This window comes from Perognathus longimembris, chromosome 23 (genome assembly GCF_023159225.1).
Source record: "Perognathus longimembris pacificus isolate PPM17 chromosome 23, ASM2315922v1, whole genome shotgun sequence".
NCBI lineage: Eukaryota > Metazoa > Chordata > Mammalia > Rodentia > Heteromyidae > Perognathus > Perognathus longimembris.
Window position 1 is genome coordinate 13,215,074 of NC_063183.1, and position 20,900 is coordinate 13,235,973.

The 20,900-nt window shown below is 43.4% G+C and overlaps 1 protein-coding gene across 9 annotated transcripts in view; it reads right to left on the minus strand.

The window, feature by feature from the left end:
• The window catches only part of Rbfox1 (RNA binding fox-1 homolog 1), a 929,373-nt gene that overhangs the window by 69,621 nt on the left and 838,852 nt on the right, over positions 1-20,900 (minus strand). For all 9 annotated transcript variants that reach the window (XM_048332274.1, XM_048332271.1, XM_048332270.1 and 6 more), the window contains one exon: positions 15,729-15,782. In XM_048332274.1, the coding sequence (XP_048188231.1) occupies positions 15,729-15,782 (54 nt within the window). The remainder of the gene's footprint in view (positions 1-15,728; positions 15,783-20,900) is intronic.

A 20,900-nucleotide genomic window follows, 5' to 3' on the forward strand; every position in this document is an offset into this window, starting at 1 on the left:
ACCAAAAACCATAAATATCTATAGGACATTTCAGGTTTGTACAGCTAAATCAGGTGGGTCGATTTTCAATATCCTCAATGCAATCTAGAGAATTTTCTTTCCCCCAGGAATACCATTCGGATTCTGTCTAGAAAGCTAAACCTTGGCAACCCATCATGAAGCTCTTTCTGGTTCTTCTTCTGCTGTGGGACTGAGCCATCTGGACTGAAATAACCTCTTTGGAACACTAAGTATTGCCAAAGAGAGGAAAAAGAAACACCAAACTTGACGCAATGATTTTGACCCTTTTGGAACAAAATCTACAACTGCCACAAGGCTTGGTTTTCATTTGATCTAAAACACATCCTCTAATTTAATTTGCACACTGCCTATTGTATGTTCTCCTGGTGGTATGCGATCTTTGCTCAAAAGGAAGCTTTTGAATTCAACAGAAACAAAACATCCAAGAAAAATTCCAGTAATCTCCAACCACTGAAGGCAGGAGCAGATAATCGGTATTTGTTTGCAAAAAGTATGCCAGATAGTGAGTAGCTTAGCAGTAGCCAGTAGTGTTTATAAAATAGTGTTTCCAGGGTCATTCCAGGCCCTGCCCAACTCAGCATCTACTTAGCCTTCCAATGAGTTCCCTGAATGGAGTCATCCATCCTCCTCCAATCCCTAACAGAGACCAGCTGCCATCAATTTCTGTGGACCAGTGCATGCCATTCTGACTACATCCTGTAGCATCTATGTCTTTGCATATATACATCCTTGAAAGCTGGACACTGGTGGCTCATGCCTGTAATCCTAGCTACTCAGGAGGCTGAGATCTGAGGATCTTGGTTCGAAGCCAGCCTGGACAGGAAAGTTGGTGATATCTTAGCACCAACTAACCACTAGAACAACAATAACAAAAAACCCAAACAAACAAAAAACAGGAAACCTAGGAAGTAACACTGTGGCTCAAAGTGGTAGAGCTCTAGCCTTGAACAAAAGAGGTCAGGGATACTGCCCAGGCCCTGAGTTTCAAGCCCCACAACCGACCAAAAAAAATTTTTTTAAATCAGTCCTTGGAATCAAAGATTTGCAAAGGGTCGGCTTACCCTACCTAAATGTGTAGCCAAGACAGACAACCTTGACTATTTTAGTATCATCCTTTCCTGACTTAGAAGCTCCCAACTATTCACATAACTATAGGGCAGTTCTGTGATTTGGTCAGAATTGGTAAATGGGATGGGAGCGCCATCTCCTTTTTGTTCTTGGTGTTAGGCTAAACCAATGGTAGATGACTCTCTTCCTATTACACGGGGTTCACTATCGACCATTTCATAGAGTTCGACTTTGAAAATTGGCTTTTCCTTGTGTCCCTTTCCATAATTGTAAATGACCTCCTCTCTTCCCACTCTCAAGGTGGGTGAATTAATGATTCTTTCTTCGAAGTTTTTAAAAAAATCATATTCTTTAGGAAGTTATCATACCTCCTGACAAAGGATCTATTTATACAGGGTTCTACTTCTCAGGATCTTCCAGAGGCAGAAACAGACCTGGCACATATAATATGGAGGTCAGATCTGGCTATCGCCATCATTGGCTGTTGAGGGGTGTCAGATTGACTCTATCTCAGTTAAAGAGAGCAGAAGCTGACTCCACCTTCATTAAGATCTCTCCCACCCTATCCAGGGAAGTTCCCCTTCGCTGTGATAAGATTGTGTAAACTGCTTCATCACCTAAGTAGTGGAACACTCAAAGTTAAACCTGTGTCCTCCCAAGGTAGGCGTATCCGCCTGTATCATGTGAGCCCTGCCAAATCCATGCGACAAGTCTAACATGATAGGTTGGTTCAAACAGTTGCTATGAGGCAGACTGTAACTCCATTGGCCACCTGTGTGTGACCTGGCATGCTCTGTAAGTGTTGTAACCACTGGCAGGTTTGACCATGTGGTATTTGCCTTTATAACCCGACCCCAAGTGTGGCCTGGGGCGTGGTCCCAGCTCTGGGCTGCAGCTCTGGCTGGCCAGCCTGCCCTTTATGGTTGCGGTCCCAGGTCCCGAGTCTGGGTCGTGACCCTGGCTGGTCAGTATACGTTTTGCTTTCCCAATAAATCCATCTTTGTACTTGAGACTGTCTGTGAGTGGTGGACTCTTGGAGGGATAGGGGATTCCCATCCTCCCTTGGACCCCATTACACTGTGGTCCCCTCCCTTGGGGGGACCCCATTACAGTACACATCCTTTTACCCCCAAGTACCTAGAAAAAAATACCTGACCCTTGGAGGAATTAATAAATGTAGTTGGATTATCATAGTTTTTTTTTAAAGACTTATGTTTTTAATTTTTTTTTCTTTGCCTCAGCATGGTGCTATTTGCCAACCAAGCTTTCTCCAAGATGCCTTCCTCTGTTGAATTGTAACTGGGGCGTTTGTAAGCCTCTATGCACAAGGTATTGTCTAGGATACTTTTTCTTCTTTCCTGGTCCTCTTAAGATCAACCTATCTGGCTTTATAGGAAGCCTAGCTCCTCTTATCCCATTGCCAGCCCACCAATGTGTGTCCTGAGTTGCAGGACAGACCACCACCACAGGCAACGAAGACCCTGAACTGGCACAGTGAGGCAGGGGGACCAATATACCCCTCAGGATCTCCGACAAGATACCCACAAGCAGGACTCAGGGGCCCAGCAGCGGAGCAAGGGGAAGTCATGAGGGCTGACATTTTTGATGAGCATCAATTCCACTTTCTGCTTTCCCAGTGACCCACTCTCTACCCAAGGCACTAGGGTCAGTCCGGCCTCAGAGGGACAAGGAGAAGCCTAGGAGGAAAAAGGTATCTCTACCTTTTACTCTACTGCTACCCCATAGGTAAAGAACCTAGACTCAGACCAGCTCCCTTTCCTTCCAGAAACGCTTGTCTGTTTATTTCACTTCCTTCTGTAGACACTTCTAACTTGAAGAGATCAGTACTCTTCCTATCAAAAGCTTTCTTTTCCAGGAGGCAAATAATCCTAAATGTAAAGCAAAGGAACCGAGTCCATAAACCATTATAAACCATTGTATGCTTTGGCAATAGCTCCTTTGTTCTATTGTACTGTGGTGTTTTGTTTTTTTTAAAGCTTTCAAAAAAGTTAAAATAAAGCAGGGCTGGCTATAATGGTACCTGTCTGTAATCTCACCTCTTAGGAGGAAGAGGTAGGAAGATGCTAGCCTGAGGCTGGCCTGGGAAAAAAGTGAGAGATCTTATTTGAAAAACAAATTAAAAGCAAAAGCACTATAAGGGTGTGCCTCAAGCTGTAGAGTGCTTGCTTGTTTATCAAGTGCTAGGTCTTGAACTCAATCCCCAGTACTCTAAAAATAAGGAACTAGGAAAATGGTCATCCATAGAAGACTAAACAATGAGCCAGTGAAAAACTGACAAATGGTTGAAGCTGAAATCTATAAACTTCTTTTTTTTAAACCAAGTCATACTTTAGAAAATGGGGGTGGGGGCACATGAACTACCCTCCCCCCCCATCACCACTTGCATCCTGAAATGTAGATGACCTTGAAGGGTCACCACACAAGACCCCAGGGGCTCACACCAGATCTCCTGATTCTGCAGGGCTGGGTAGAGTTGAGCACCCGCACTTCTGACAAGCTTTCTGCTCCTGGATGGATCACATGCTGAGAGAGGCCAGAGGGGAAGCTGTTTCCCACATCTCCTGGCTGTGAATTCCCTCCTCCCCCAGAACCTTTAGAGCTGAGGCATCCCTGCAGATAGACTTCCAGGCCAACACCTTCTAGGCTGTGTTCTAATCAGGAAACTGAGGAAGCCCTGCAGTGCAAGCACACTTGGTGGAGCTCAAGGGCACACACGGAGGCGCAAGGTCCTCTCTGGGGACCCAGAAAAGAAGCCAGGGCAGCTGACTAGATCTGCTCCAAGTATTTCTGCTCATCAATACATATCTCTCAAGGTCTCTATCAGTGTGCACACAGTGGACTCTGCCCTTGCTTCTGTAGCATTACCCACAGAGTCATTCATTCATTCATTCACTCCTAACAATAATGATCCTGCCCAGCTTTGGAGGGAGCACAAAAGCACCGGTTGCACAATCCCAGAGGCGGCTCTGGGTTGCCCATGATAAGGAAGATGACGCACATCTCTGCCCTCTGTTAGGGGTGCAGCTGCCTCCCCTGAAAATTCACCCTGTCAGTCCTAGTCCCTGGGAGCTCGGAATGTGACAATTTCAGGAGAGGCTATCTGAGGAAGGTAAGTTAAGTAGCCACATGGAGAGACCGGCATCTTGTTAAGAAGAAGAGACCTAACATAGGCACAGAAGGAACACCACAGATGGACACCAAGATGACGATCGTTCATTTGGATCATGCACAAACCAGGGAGAAAGGCCTAGGAGTGTTTGATCTTTGTCCACATTTTACTCTTGGACTGTTACTCTCCAGGTATTTGAGAAGAAAAGTGTTTCTATTGCTGAAAATACTTAGATTATTATACATTGTTCTGATAGCCTGCACACACACACACACACAGTAGCAATGACGGTCTCTATGTAGGACCATATAAGCTTCAAATTTCTGTTAGACTCCAAGGTCTGGAGTGGCTGTTTTCAAATGACAGATTGATTCATCAAAGCTCAGAGGGGCAGTAGATGCTTTCATATTTCTACAACTCCAAACATCAGCAGACTAGCATGGTGCTAATCCGTGTAGGAATGTATCCTTAGCTAATCCCGAATGCTCTGACACCATCCTGAAAGCCGCACTTTCTCCCCAGAGCTATGAGAGAGCTTTTAGTACAGGGATAGTTCCATTTGGGCACAGATGTTACATGGAAATGTTGCATTGTATACGTAATTCTGATAAATCAAATCATGTGTTAATTGTTGCAGGAGATTTCCATATTTAAAGGAACCCTGAAGTGAATCTGTCTGTCGTGTAAATTATTCATTTTAGTAAGTTCTGATTTTCATAATATTCCAGAAGAAATATATTGTGTCTTTTTTTCTTTACCTGGTCTCCGCTTCTTATTTTGACTGAGTTTTTTGTGTTTGTTTTTTTGTCAGTCCTGGGCTTAGACTCAGGGCCTGAGCACTGTCCCTGGCTTCTTTTTGCTCAAGGCTAGCACTCTACCACTTGAGCCACAGCGCCCCTTCTTGCCATTTTCTATATATGTGGTGCTAAGGAATCGGACCCAGGGCTCCGTGTATACGAGGCAAGCACTCTTGCCATTAGGCTATATTCCCAGCCCTTGACTGAGTTTTAAGCTGTACAGAACAGTGGCTAGGGCCATCCCAAGAATCTCTGTACACCAACTTTTCTCCTTTGTGACTTGTTATTTAAAATTTTTAATGACTCACTCTTATTTTCTGGCACCCAAGTTTAAAATGATAATGAATGATAAACATGACAATAACAACAGGACCAAATTTTTCATACTGGGTGTCTTAAAAAAGGGCCAGGCAAGCTGCTCCACTTTCATGTTGAACCATCACCCACTCCTGACAATTCGATCAGCTGGGATTTGGGATTGGGAAGCATGAGGATCCAGAGTTCAAGGACCTCTTGAGCTACATACTGAGGTCTTACCCTCACCCCACCCTTACACCCACTTAATGGATAGGGATATTAAGACAGAGCTAGCTGAGGATTCTGCCCAAGGCCACATAGCCCATCTGCATAGGGTACAAGATCTATGTGGCTTTGAGCAGAATCCTCAGACTGTCTCCCTCACCAGCACCTGCTTCTTCACAGTGACACTGGGTTGTGATGTGGTGAGGACAGAATCCATTCCAGAAATGATCCATAAGCCAGGACGCCATCTTGATTTCTGAAGGCCCCATCTGGTTCTAACCCCTGACAGTTGCAAGCTGACGTCGCTAACACCTCCCCTGCATGCATGCAAGAATCTGCATGGGGGTTTTAAATCCAACCCAAGAAGCCTCTGGACAGGATGGGTCTTTCAGAGACAAGAAAAATTCCACTTCCGAGACTGAAGTAAGACCCAGAGGAAGGGAAGACAGATGGGAGAGTAGGGATACTGAACTCTAAGGTTTAATATAGTATGCTAGAAAAAGTATAGGCTCTGGGAACTTTCAAACTTAAGTTTTGCCTTTTGGCCTCAATGATAGTAAGTTATTTGGCTTTGAGCAAGTTAAGTTGAGGGACATTGCTAGCCACTGTAAAATAGGAATTAAAAAACTTCCAATCTGTTGGGTGCAGTGGCTCATGCCTGCAATCCTAGCAACTCAAGAGGCTAAGACCTGAGGATCACTCTTTGAAGCCAGTCTAGGCAGGAAAGAGTCTATGAGACTCTTCTCTCTGACTGAAAAAAAAGCAACAAGCCAGAAGTGAAGGCAAGTGGTAGAGTACCAGCTTTGAGCTGGGGTTGGGGGGTGAAGCCAAATGGAACAGTTAGGCCCCGAGTTCCAGCCCCATTTACTGGCACAGAAACAAATGAACAAGACTCTCCCCTAATTTTTTTTTAAATTCCAGCTTATCAAGTATGACTTGATCTATAACTGGAAAGGATTTGACAAATAGAAAATCAATTTGTGAGTGATCTAAATAATAATAGAAAGAGTAATAATGATTATTATTGAGCATCTCAAGCTATGGGACTGGGGTGGGGGTTCACCTTGCTTCTTTAAAACTGGAAAGTTAGCTTAAGGTTTCATTTGCCCAGGAACAAAATGCTAATCCCAACAGAATCCATGGGACCCACTTCCAGATCGGGAATTCTTGGCAGATGCTGGGATTTCGGTGGCTGAAAATGGAGAGGCAAATGTAGCTTTGAGCAAGACAGGGGAAGGATTGGACCACATGGGCTAGGACCATGCTTCTGCCTGTCAGGGGCATTCTGGGTAAATGCCAGATGCCAAAAGCCAATCCTTGCTGGATTTTAGACAACCAGCCTCCCATCTGCCCACTGCACTTGCTCATCTGCCCACCTGCTCCTGAGGACAGTTTGGTTAGAAACTTCTGCTGGAGGGAGGGAGGAGGGAAGAAGGAAGGAAGGAGGGAGGGAGGGAGAAAGGGAGCGAGGGAGGGAAGGAGAACTTGTGCCTTTTTTGAAATAACTCATCTCCAAATCCTTCTACAAGAAGCCTAGGGGTCATTTGGGTGGGATAAGGGTTTCGAAGATGCTCTGAGAGGCTAAAGGGCCCATCCAGAGGAGCTTCTATTGTCTACCTTTTCTATTTCACATGCTATCATCGAGCTCTGTTTTAGAAGGCGCTGGATATCTCTGTGGAATTGAGGTGGTGGAGATTCCTTGTGAGTTGCTTCCTCTAAACCTTCCTTGCCAGGTTCAGTCTGAAATCTTAGCTGCCATCCTGCCATCCCTCCAACACATTGGGAAAAGCAGAAAATACAGTGCACCATTGAATCTCCCAAAAAGTAGTGGGATGCAGTTGCTGAAACCCCAAATGTGCGCGCGCACACACACACACACACACACACACACACACACACACACACACGGCTATGAGCTGAAAGCAAAATAGAATACTTCACCTGGCAAACATCCTTATAAATGACAGAGAATGAATACAGGATTCAGTCCTTCACACAAGTACATCAAACATACACTAGAAACACAGAAATAAATTCATCCTCCCCCACCCCTCCAGAGAAAAATCTCAGTGATTTTTCAGATGCTCATGACTTAAAATGATAAGGGCTTACTACAATGATAAGTGTACATCGATTAACCTTCACGTCAGATTTGAATATGTAACCCATTAGCTAATTTAATCTCTCCTTCCTCCCCCCCAACAAAAAACTCAGCAAGGGGTTTTATTCTTCTAATAATCCTTGTTTAGTTTTTATAATGGTATACAGTTTAATGAAAAACTCATTAGAATGTTGCATAGAGTATAATTAATTCTGGCTCATTCTTTCGATGTGACTGCCTAATGCAGATACCGAATTGCATTCTCTACTGGCCTTATTAATTTTTTATAAACTAATATTTCTACTGTAATGGGCTGTAGCAGTTGCATACAAGTTCTGAGAACACACTATCATCAGAGGGAGAGAATCCCAAGTTAGCTTCTATTATATGATAGGTTTTTTTTCAATCCTACATCTTCAAAAAGGATGGGGATGTTTTTGTTTTACATTTGGAGGGCAAATATCTACATAATTAATATCCAGGGCATGAAGTAGTATTCTGGACAATTTGTCTCTATTTATACAACAACTTAATTGGTTGGGCAAATAATAGTAGCTATAAATTTTGGAAGCAGAATTACCTGCAGAGGGGCAGAGTTTGTAACTGAATGGCAAATATAAGCTAAAACCTTTAAAAAAAAATCTAATCAACTGATGCCTGAGATCTCTGGAAATTTACTTGCCTGGGAAGACAGTTAAACCAAATGGGAAACAAGTTGTATAGTAACTTTTGTCCAGCACTCATTTGTCATCAAGAATTCAGTTGGGAACTGGGCGCTGGTGGCTCACACCCGTAAATCCTAGCTACTCAGGAGGTTGAGAGTTGAGTATTGTGGTTCAAAGCCAACCCAGGCAGGAAAGTCCATGAGACTCTTAGACTACTCAAAAAGCTGGAAGTGGAGCAGTGGCTTAAGTGGTAGAGTGCTAGCCTTGGGTAAGAAAGCTTAGGGATAGCACTCAGGCTCTGAGTTCAAGCCCCAAGCCCAGCACCAAAAAAAAAAAAAAAAAAAAAGTTAAGGCCAAAAATGGGCTGGGATGGAATAAAGTCTGACAAGGCAGATGTAAAGGAGAAGGCAGAAACAAAATGAATTGGAACCCAAAGGGGAGGCTAAGGTAAACAGATGCACAAGATAAACTCTTTGAAGTGGAACATTTGCAAGCTGAAAATCCTTTGCTTGGGGACTTAAATCTAGAAGCTTCTGTTCCAGTTCACTGAAGTGCACCGCATTTGGATTTGGCAAATGTGTGAGCTGCGCGAAACATCATGGAGCCGAAGGTCATTGCACATAAGGGCATAAGGGGTTGCCGCTTTCAGCTGTGGCTCTGCACCAGACCCCGGCTGTTCCACAGGGAGGACGCAAGGGACATGTGACAGCCACGGAAGTCTCCTGAAGGCTGGCTCAGCTTTGAGGTCGAAAAACCTTAGACACTCACCCTGTGCCCTTCTATCAGGCAGCATTCTGCATAGCGTGCTTTATACCCAGGATTCAGGGATACTGATCCCAACCCCAATCTAAAAGCCAATAAAATAAAACAAACATACGTACATACGTGCGCGCGCACGTGTGTGTGTGTGTGTGTGTGTGTGTGTGTGTCTGTCTGTCTGTCTGTCTGTACTGGAGCTTGAACTCAGGGCCTGGATACTCTCCCGTAGCTTTTTTTTGCTCCAGGATGGAGCTCTACTACTTGAACCATAACTTCTCTGCTGGCATTTTGGTGGCAAATTGGAGATGAGAGTCTCAAAGGACTTTCCTGCCTGGGCTGGAATCGAGATTGAACCTGGATCCTCAGATCTCAGCCTCCTGAGTAGCTAAGATGACAGGTGTGAGCCACCAGCATCTAGGTCTATTCCACGTGTGTGCGTGTGTGTGTGTTTTATGTTATTACATTCAAATTGCAGGAGACAAATTAGAAAGAGGTCCATTTAAAAGTGAGGGTGCAGGGCATTCTCTTCTAGATCCTGGACTCTGTGAAGGGCACATTGGGCCAGTCACGGGCTATGCGCCTTTGACCTCACTTGGAGATAAAGGATCATGATGCACAGTGGCAAAAAACAACAACAACAAAATCCCACAGAAAACCCCAATACCTTCATATGGATTATCCAAGGTCAAATACAGCTGCCCTTTCTGAGATGAACAATCACAGAGTGTTATATCCAACTTCATTAAAAAAAAAAACACAAACAACTTTCTATTGAGATCACGATTCCCTCTCCCCTCCCTCCGCTTGCTATGGATAAGGTGAGGCGCAGAGTCTCACCAGCATGGACAAGCACCATGGAGGGGACTGTGGCAGGCACCGGAGCCCCATGGATTTTACTTGACAGTCAGTCTGTGAAATTCTGTCACCCTCACTGTTCTACCTGATCCATTCTCTAACCCCACACTGACCCTTATTTTAAGACCTGACGCCCATATCAAAAGGGCCTTTGCCAGACTAAGCATGCCCTTCTGTTAGAACATCTCCCACTTAACCATGCAGGGCCTTCCCAGCCTCTTACCACTGAATTCCTGCTAATGAGGACATGTTTCTATGTCTCCCTACTTCTTTGTTTTTTTGGGGGGAGGGGGATGGAGGGACTTTAATGATATATTCCTTGTCTTGGGGAATCTAATCCTATCTTCCCTCCACATTTTATCAGAAGGTCTATGGATAGTTCTAGTCATGGAGTACTGGAACTCGACTGCAATCTTTCCTTCATTGGTGAGAGAATTTGGACCCCCCTGGAATGGAAGGATGTCTGTTCAGGCAGCCCAGCATAGGAATGTCGCTAAGCTTGCTGCTGTTGGGCTCTGCTGATGGAATGTGTAGTCACAACAAGGAGCAGCCTGGTAGGGTAAGCAGGGTAGAAAGCTCTGCAGTGTGTCCTCATTAGCAATTGAGAAACAGATCCCTGTACTACTGATCAGTACCATGCAGACAACTGTGTATAACCTTCCACTATTCACTCTTACTTACTCACTTAAGACGATTCACAGTGCTTTCAATTAAAGTTTTGTTGGGTAGATATGCCTATCTCTACAAGCCATGAGTCCTTCTTGCAAAAAAAAAAAAAAAGGAAAGGAAAGCCTTTGTATTAGAAGGTAGAGGTTATTTCATTAACAGGAAAAGAGTGAGAATCCTCCACTGAGCCTTCTTCACTCTTGGAAACCCAATTTATAATCACCACTCAAGAACTTCAAGCTGTATGCAAGGCTGAGATGTGAAGATTCTGGTTCCAAGCCAGCCTGGGCAGGACTCTCTGCGAGAGTCTTATCTCCAATTAATCATTAAAAAATGCTAAGGGACAGTGCCCAGGTCCTAAGTATAAGCCTCCTCAATACTAATACTAAGACACACACACACACACACACACACACACACACACACACACAGTGGGTTGTTAGAAACAGATGTCTCTAGGTATTATGATTTGACTTAGTGCCCTGCATTTTACCTGAACTCTATAATGCTATGGCTCTTTCTTTTCTTTCTTTCCTTCCTTCCTTCCTTCCTTCCTTCCTTCCTTCCTTCCTTCCTTCCTTCCTTCCTTCCTTCCTATCTGTCTGTCTGTCTGCCTGCCTATATAGGATGGCCAAAGTCTTCAAGATCCCCTGGTCTTTAATTGACTTCTCAATCATATATCTTGAGATGAAGCCTCAAGGAGTCTGATGATGATGATGATGATTCATAGGAAAATAATCAATGCTGTTTTAACTTCATAGGAAAACAAATTTTCATGGGAGGTATATCTATATATCCATCTCTCTCTCTACCTACCTACATCTATCTATCTATCTATCTATCTATCTATCTATCTATCTATCTATCTATCTATCTATCCAAACACATACACACACATATATTCATTCCTGGAATATTCTGATTTTGTATATCTGCTTCTGGAAACTGGTGTGAAATAAGAATTTGAAAGAATTTGTCTAAGTCTGGCTGGAGGAGAATTAAGGGAAAACAGCAGCCAAAATGAAAGACATTTTGAAACCTCTTTTCTAGATGCCTGCCCTGGAATGTATGCATATGGGGGGACTGTGTGAGAGCAAATGTCATAATTTATCAAAGCAAATTAATACTCTTCAGCTAGTAATTAAAGGTCCTCATTAAGTAGTACTCCCAATCTCCCCCACCCTACCCTGCGTTAGCAATAAAAATGCACTCAGGGCATGCAAAGGTTATCTACAAGAATCAATAACTTGCCATTTTATAATTAAAAGAGAAAATAAATGTTAGGGAAAAGTCCACTAAATTAGGAAAATTACCTTTAGGAGAGATTGAAAATATTGATTTTAATTTACAAAATATGTGAACTTTACATGCCCCATTCGGAGAGACAATCAGAGTCTGGGTGGTTAATTCTGGCTAAGTTTCAGGGGAAAAAATCAATAATTAGGTTGTGGGAATATGATGAAATTTGTCATTAACACACCATCTCCTATATAGAAATGAGCCATATGTCTAGGTTTTCTATCTTGGAGAGATTCGGGGTTGGTCTTCTAAATATCCAAAGCAAATCAATGACAAGGTCTTCGTTTCAGCTTTGAGGCAGATTCTCAAAATTGCAAGAGAAATCTATACTTTTAAAAAAAATATATAGCTAGGGGAACTCAAGATGCTATATAAATTCTTAGTCTTGGGTATGGAAATGCATGGCATTAATAATTATGCTTAAGTATGCACGTGGGTAAGTGGATACACAGCTAGACATCTTCTCCACTTTCCCTATCACTTTCTATACTTATGGGTGCCTGAAACATGGGATTGAAGCTGGCCAGACTCCTAAGTGGTTGTGGATCAGCGAAGATCCCAGAGAAATTGCTGGGGCATGTGGAAATGGTGGTGGCATTTCCCTACTTGTCTGATTATCCTGGCATCTGCCTAACTCCATGTATAAATGTCAAGGTGAAGGAAGAGCCATTTGGTAATCTGGGTTAGTCCCCATATAGGCAACATAAAGCACAGATAATCAGATTTTTTTAATACACTTCCCCATTCTCTTGCCTTTTTTTTTCTCCAGTCATGGGGCTTGAACTCTGGGCCTAGGCTCTGTCTCGGAGCTCTTCAGCTCAAGGCTAGTGCTCTACCACTCTGAGTCACAGCCCACTTCTGGTTTTCTGAGGGTTCATTGGAGAGAAGAGCCTCTCAGGGACTTTCCTGCCTAGGAGCTGGCTTCGAACTGTGATCCTCAGATCTCAGCCTCCTGAGTAGCATGAGCTGCTGGTACCTGGCTTTCTCACTTGAAAAAACGTTTTAAGAACTTGAATTTATTAAAATAGCTTATGGGGATCATTTTTGGTCGTTCAGGCTCCTTAAAATGTCTCTAGACACAACCAATGATGATACCTGACGTAGTGATGGTGGTGATTGGGATCACCCGGAATGATGGCATTCCTTCATTAATTTTGAGTTGAGCAGTAATAGGACCATTGGATGTGGCTGAGTGGAATTATGGCTCTTAATATCTCTCTTTTAAATAATATAACTCAGGCTTAGTTGTGTGTGTGTGTGTGTGTGTGTGTGTGTGTGTGTGTGTGTCTGTGTGTGAGTTATATAACTCACGCTCAGATTTGAGCAAAACAGGATTTCCACATCCGCCCTGCTTCTGACCAGCTGTGTAATCATAAACCCCCACTACATCCATTCTTTGTACCTTTGTTTCTTCACCTGTACTCTTGCCATGAGGTCAAGGACGGATTACATTCATTTAGGTGAAGTGCTTAGCAAGGCGCCTAAGTCTTCACCGCATGGTCACCCTCCTAATTTACTCTCCACCGGCAGCCCAAGGCCCTCATGGCTGACACAGAGCCCAGGGCTAATTTGAATTGCTGCTCTGATGCTCTACTAGGAATGCGGATCCATTTATTCTCATGTAAGTCACACCTATTCAACACCTGCAAACACATGCATGGCCATATCTGGTATTTCTCTGGGTAACAGAGTCAAGAATGAACAGCAACCACTTGCTGCACCAGACTTGGGAAAAAGACACAATTCTCCATCACAACTCCCTCCCAAAGACAGACTCCCTGCTTCTTGTCCTTGCCCTCCGGTCTCTGGGGAGCAAACCTGAACACAGGAGCATGGGCCCTGACACACACACACATGTGCTTGGAGACCTGGCACCCCCTCAGGCCACTGGGACACTGCAGACACTGGGAGTGTCTGCAGAGGCAGAGCCATGGCATTCTAACTTCACTGTTGCCCTGGGGGAATCTTCAGCTTTGGACAAATGTATCCCACTGATTTCATGGGCTCCTTGAACAGAGAGACAACCAAGCCCTGATCCTAGGCAATCACACCCCTGGAATGGGCAGAAGAACAACAGATCTAACCTTCTCATGAGTTAACAATAATTAGAAGCAGCAGCAGCCTCTACGTCTAAGTTTATGCTCAGAACCAATACAAATTAGCTCTCAGCCAATTTTCCCCTTGCCTCCCAGAAGTGGGATGTGAATTTTCCCATTTTTTATTTCCCAAACATGTATATCGTGTTCCGTGTGCAGCCTGGTCCTCATATATGAATTCCTTGCATGCTAGTAAATACCTCCATCATCCCTTATGAAGAAACTGAGGCACAGAGAGGTTAAGTAACTTTGCCTAGAGCACAGTGCTGGTGAGGAAGGGAGTCAGGACACAAGACAGGGCTGTCTGGGTGTGGTTCCCACGTTGCTCACCTTGCTGGGTGTCCTCACAGGAGGTGGACAGTCAGGGAGAGCTGCACAGCTAAGCTCCCCTCACCCTGTGTGGACGCAGCTCCACAGCAGGGGTGCCATCTTGGATTTCATCTAGGACTTGGTAAAGACCATCTACTTGAAAACTGCCTACCTCCCAGCCAGAATTCAGGCTCACATACTTTCCCACACTTACCCAAATTAGGTTATCATTTGGGTTTGAACTCAGGGCCTCCTGCATGCTAGGTCTATACCCTACCTCTTGGGCTACACCCCCTCCCCTTTTTGCTTTATTTTTCAAATAGGGCCTGATGTCTTTGACTGGGCTAACCTTGGATGACAACCTTCCTATTCCTACCTCCTGAGTCACTGAGATGACAGGCATGACCATCATCCCTACTTTGTTTTTCTCAGACAATCTTGCTAGCTTTTGCCCAGACTGTACCAAGACCACCCTACCTCTGTTTCCGGCGTGGCTGGGATGATAGGTGTACCAAACCATGTCCAGCCCCCAAATATTAACTTTTAGCAAACTGCTGGGGTTTTTTTTTTTAATGCATTTGTAGCTAAGTCCTTTTCTCTTTTTCCAGGGTTGATGCTTTATATCAGGGGAGAAAAGACAGAAATGTCGTATCCCAGGAAGAAATGAATCCAGGAATACAGCTTAGCATCATAAGGTCACTCAATGAGCAGCTTTCAACGAACTAGCTAAGATTCTTCCCTCCCTTCATGGGCTAAGTCTGTTGCTGGGGCTCTAGGTATTAGGGGGCAGCCTGATGCTTGGCAAGGAGACCTCAGGCAACAGGAAAAGGCAATCCCAGCTCATCAAGATGGGAAGTCTCAGCGACTGGTAAATCCATATTCTCCTTTCCCTGATTTGTTAACTAAGTTTTGTTTTTTGTTTTTGCCTAAGAGGGTTATTTCCCAAGGAGGGGTGAAGAGAGAGACAAATCCTCAAAGCAAAGTAGAGAGAAGGGAAATTGTTTTGTAGAGCTAAGAAGACTTAAATTTTTTTTTCTTCTTCTTTTAGTTTTCAAAATTATCCTTGACTTGGCTGAATGACTGCCACATTATGAGGATACCTTAGCCACCTCTCTACTTTGCCAGGGAAGAGAGAAGAAGACAACCCCACATGGAAATGCATCACACAAAGACATGTCCAGGCACACTGAAGTACGATGGGCATGGACCACCCTCCGTGTGTTGAAGACTGAATAAAGCTGTGATGCTTTTCTTTAGGGCAAAGCCACTGTGAAGTGTCTTGGGAAGCAGGAGCTCACGCTCACCCCACAGTGGAATGGCTCTCTCATCGATTAACTGGTTTTAAATACCCTTGCCTTTGCCCCCAAAGAAACCATCCAGACAGCCAAAGCACACTTAGCAAAGACTAGCATTCCACCATGCAGAGAGCAAACTCCTTACCTGCATAGAATTCAGGGCTGTAGACTGCACCCACAACAGGATTCAATTTCCAGCCTTAAAGCAAACATACAAAAGAATTGTCATCAGCTTCCATTCAAACATTTATTCCTGTCAAGTCACTATGATCCAGAGAGATGGGTTGAAGTATTGTTTTTCAAGTCCTTTTTTTTTGGGGGGGGGGGTGGCGTGGTCATGGAGCTTAAACTCAGGACCTAGGTGCTATCCCTAAGCGTTTTCAATCAAGGCTAGTGCTCTACCACTTTGAGCCACAGTGCCACTTCTGGTTTTCTGGTGGTTGAAAGGAGGTAAGAGTCTTAAGGACTTTTCTGCCCAGGCTGGCAGCCTCCGGAGTAGCTAGGATTATAGGTGTGAGCCACTGGCACACAGCAAGTCCATATTTTAGAAGCATTGTTTTATGGTGCTGGGGATTGACCTAAAGACTCTCAGAAGTGTTATTTAAGTGCATTAGCCTATCTATCTGTCTGTCTATCTCTGGATATATATATGCATACATACATGCACATATTATATACATAAAACTAAAGTTAAAAGATATAGATTAAGCATTGCATGCATAAAAATATTCAAAGTTATATGTAAGAAAATAGATTCTTGCCCTTTTTATGATTTTTTCTGCCAATGCAAGTTAATGGAAGGAGAACCATCAAGAAGGTACAGGTAAGCCTTTTGAAAATGGTGTAATTAATTTCCTACCATATCAATAGTTTTAGAACCACGATAATAATTTCAGTTTTGTCTTATTTCACATGTCACCGCTCGATAATCCATCACAAGACTTTTGCATTAAATTTATATGAATTTGGAAACTCACACAAACAAAATCCTTTGCTGAAACACACCATACCTATTATCTTTCCTAATGATTACCTCGAGATACTGGGGAATTCTGAAGTGCTATCTGAATAGTAAAGAAAATGGTATTTTTTATCCCCTAGAGATTTAGTGTGGAATACATTTTAATGCATCCTGGAACCGTAAAATCCTTAATCAATGCATGATATCTAAGGTAACTTTCAAGTAATCTGTCTATGAGATTAACAGACTGTGATTTTCCAAAATAGAAGATGGAAAGATTTCTTTAACATGGCTCATGGCTCCTTAGAAATTCTGACACAGAAAGAGAGCATAGAAGAGGGTTCAAAAATAGGGAAACACATCACAAGACCCCAAGCATCTTTTTAGGAGACCATTTTTAAGGAATGATGGCGTCTGAGGATCTGTGGCTCTTTTCCCTCCCTGCTGCTGAGAAATCTTTATAGCAGCATGCATTATAGAACTCTTGAAAGTCAGAGTGGGGTAGATATCCTATTTTGCCCTTGCATCCTTGGGCAAAGGGCCAGGTGTCAAAATGTCCTTTGATGAATGTTCTGGAGAAAAGAAGTAGGTCAGCATTTGGATGTGTCACAGAATGTCTCCAACAGTGAAGACTCAGGTCCACTGGGTGGGCCAGGTGTAGCTTCCTAAATTCTCTGTGCTTCTAAGAACAGCAAAGAGACCTGAGATCACAAGAGGAGATTTTGCTTCATGTCAACATCTATATTAGCTCCTTTAAATACCTCCTTCAGCAATATAAACCTGGCGTATGGCATTCACAAAATGGGGACCTTATTTAAATTTTAATGACCATAAGCTAACCCTACTGCCCTTCTATTTTCTCAAAGAAACATTTCTAAGATGTGTCTATGATAGTAGAAATCACATATCCCTTATTTGCCTATATTCCTTGTTTGTTTGTATCTATGTCTATATAGCCACCTTTCTATTGGTATTGTTCTCTATCTATCTATCTATCTATCTATCTATCTATCTATCTATCTATCTGATCTTCTATCTCTAGCAATCTACTCCCAACCCCAATCTATCTACCTATTTATGAATCAGTCTACTTCAGTCTCTGCTTTCTTCGCAAAACCTGTCCCTCAATGTTGTTATTTCCATTCCTTCTTTTAGTTACCTTTGATTCAATTCCCAGTTCTATTTTCCACGTAGCTGTTAACACAACCTGTGGACTTGGGTCCAGCATGAATCCCCTGCACCTGAAATGGTCTGGCAAAGATTTGATGCTCTGTGAACACTGACTTGACTTTATTCTTTAAAAAAAAAAAAACAACACACACAAAAAAGAGCACAGAGTGTTTGCTGTGGACTGTCTTCTGGCTAGGATTCTGGCTCCTTCCCCTCTCTGAGGAAGCTTCATCTTGACACAGAGAGCTGTGATATGTCCAATGAAGGACTCTGCTCCAGGAGACTGTCTTCCACCAGAGGCAATGAGAAGCTAGCCCTTGAAAATCACCTCTGCTCAAGGCTTATGCAAATGGAATGCAAATGGCATGCAAATGGGCACACTCAGCCTTTGTGACTCCTTCTAGTACCTGGAAGAGCCCCCAGGGATGAGCCTGCTGGAGGGCTGAGCCTGCCATTGTCAGGAAGATGGACAAAATGATCCCATTTTTTAATTTCTTAGGCAGTTAGCATGACATCCCCAGGCCTTGCAAAATTCCAAGATTTTTCGATCAAGGACATTAAATTGAACAATGAGGCTTACAACTGAATGAGAAAAGCTGATAGAGCCCATCACTCCCAGGGTCCCGCCTCCTCCCCACCCCAGCCCGTGCCCACAAAAGCAATGGAGAGAAGCCCAGACTCACAAGTGTGGGATTGTGATATCAGATGCACAGCAGTTCAGAGAGACCCCTCTGAGGGTGGGCCTCAGTAGGGGGACTGTGTTGAACCAGTAAATCAAGCCGATTTCCCATACTCCACAAACCTAGCTTGCCCCCAGGTCAGGGGGCTTCAATCTTCTTTGGAATAATGCTGGCCAAGATCCCCAGTGCTCAATATTGCCTCAGTGTGTGCTAGAAAGCATACAGGTAAACTCCACGCTGCCTTGTCCACGGCTCTGCTGCTGGGCTGAATGTTCCAGAAAATGCCCTAAAGAACACTGAAGGGATTTTGATTTCCTAATTCAAGAAAACGCACAGCGGTGGGGCCCATGCCATCTCATGAGAACGTGTACCAGTGCCATGCCTGGGCTTTTACCCAGTGCGAAAGACCTCCTGAGGCATCAGTCAGAACTGGCTCTCTCAATAGCTGGGTCTGGTGTGTTGTAGCAACTATCTACACCACGGGCAGGTGTACTCTGGGTTGAGGGTGCTGGGACACATGGCCAGCAGAAAACACCACTCTAGGGTGTTCCAATGGAGACTCGGAGTCCACTGAGGGTAATTCAATGGCGCACCTTTAGAACTGCAGAACCACTAGACTGTTTTCAAACAGGCAGCCGTTGGAGGCAGGAAGGAAATATATCAAAAGCTCCTACTCAATGCTTACATGGCTGCTTATAGAAGTCAGACCAAAACCCATGAGCAAACCAATTGTCAATCAGCACCAAAGTGCTCCACTAACTCAGAAATCTGCTCTATGCAATATCATATAACCACCAGAAAGAATTAACCTGCCTTTATTAACATCAAATGATTGTCATTGTGATAGACAAAGACCACCGAAAAGCAACCTATGTTGTGATACTCTTTGTCAAATATGTGTAGGCAATACTGTGAATATCATAAGAGCATATGTCCTAAAGAAACACACATGAAAACAAGATGTAAAACAACAGACAATCCATTGTTTTTTATTCCTGGCTTCCTATGAAGAGGTGGTAGGAAACTAACTTAATCGAAATATGTTACCCTTGTCTTTAACAGTTTTCCAACAATTGCTTTCTTTCTCTAAATAAGTCTATTTCCTTGTTTCACTTCCAACTAAAATTTCCCAAGCAGAAATTATCTTTCTTTTCCTTTGGTTACACAAAAATATTTCTTAAAATCTATACGTTAATGAAAATTGTTTCCAGTCTCAGAATTCTACAAACATTCAAACTACCACAGAAGTAGTACCAGAATTTAGTTGAAATCATACCATATATATTTTAATCACTTTTTTCACTCAGGATGAGACCTTTTCTTGTCTTCATTTTGCTCATTTTTATGGGTATGGCATTCTATTAAGTATAGGTAATTAATTTTAATGCACCACTATGTTTTTAATTTTTTGGTACTATTAAGTATGTACTCAGCATTAACAGTGAATTTCCCTGTCCCATGTATTTTAGGAGAAACTTATTTTGTGGAAGATTAAGGAATCAAAATACTTTTCTAGAAAAAACCAATTGTGTGTGTGTGTGTGTGTGTGTGTGACTGAGGTTTGAGCTCAGGAGTTTCCCGTTTGTCAGACCGGTGCTCTACCACTTGAGCCACACCTCCAGCCCTTTGTTGTCTTATTTTCACATTTTTGTCTGGGGTGGGGCCACTATTGAACTAAAATTATTCTAACTATGTCTCTCATGTAGCTGGGATTCCAGGCACACACAAAGCACAGCTCATTTTTTGCTAACATTTTGTCCCAGCTAGCTTCTAATCACGATCCTGTTACTATTACAGCCTCCTCAACAGCTGTGATCATGAGCTACATGTCACCCAGTCTCACTTCCCAAAGACCTTTAAATGACTGCTTATATACATGTGATTAAAAAAAAAAATTAGGGCTGGGAATGTGCCTTAGTGGTAGAGTGCTTGCCTAGCATGCATAAAGCCCTGGGTTTAATTCCTCAGCACCACATAAACAGGAAAAAAAAAAAAAAAGCCAGAGTGGCACTGTGGCTTAAGTGGTAGAGTGTCAGCCTTGAGCAAAAAGGCCAGGGACAGTGTTCAGGCCGAGTCCAAGCCCCAAGACAGGCAAAAAAAAAAAAAAAAGTAATAATTTGGTGGTGTGGGAGGCTTGACCCCCCAGGGCCTTGGGTGTGCTAGGCAAGTACTCTACCACTGCCCTACATCCCTACTTCATGTGAAATCACTTTCTGAGGAGTTTTGAGAACCAAGTGCAGAAACACATTGTTTTCAGGGGGTCTCTAATACACACTCTCACTTAGCTGCAAATCAGCCCTCCCTGGGCAACCCGGAATGGAGCAAAGAATACACTCAGAGGTTGCTATCCTTGTGGAACTTTAGCCACAAGCACCATCTAAGTACCTTCTGAAGCTTAGGAGAAGACTGAAGTCTAGAAGACTCAAAGCCAGAGCCAACTTATGTGAGGGTACTTAGAGGATGAATAGTGTTGGTTAACAAGGTGCTATCAATAAGGAACAAAACA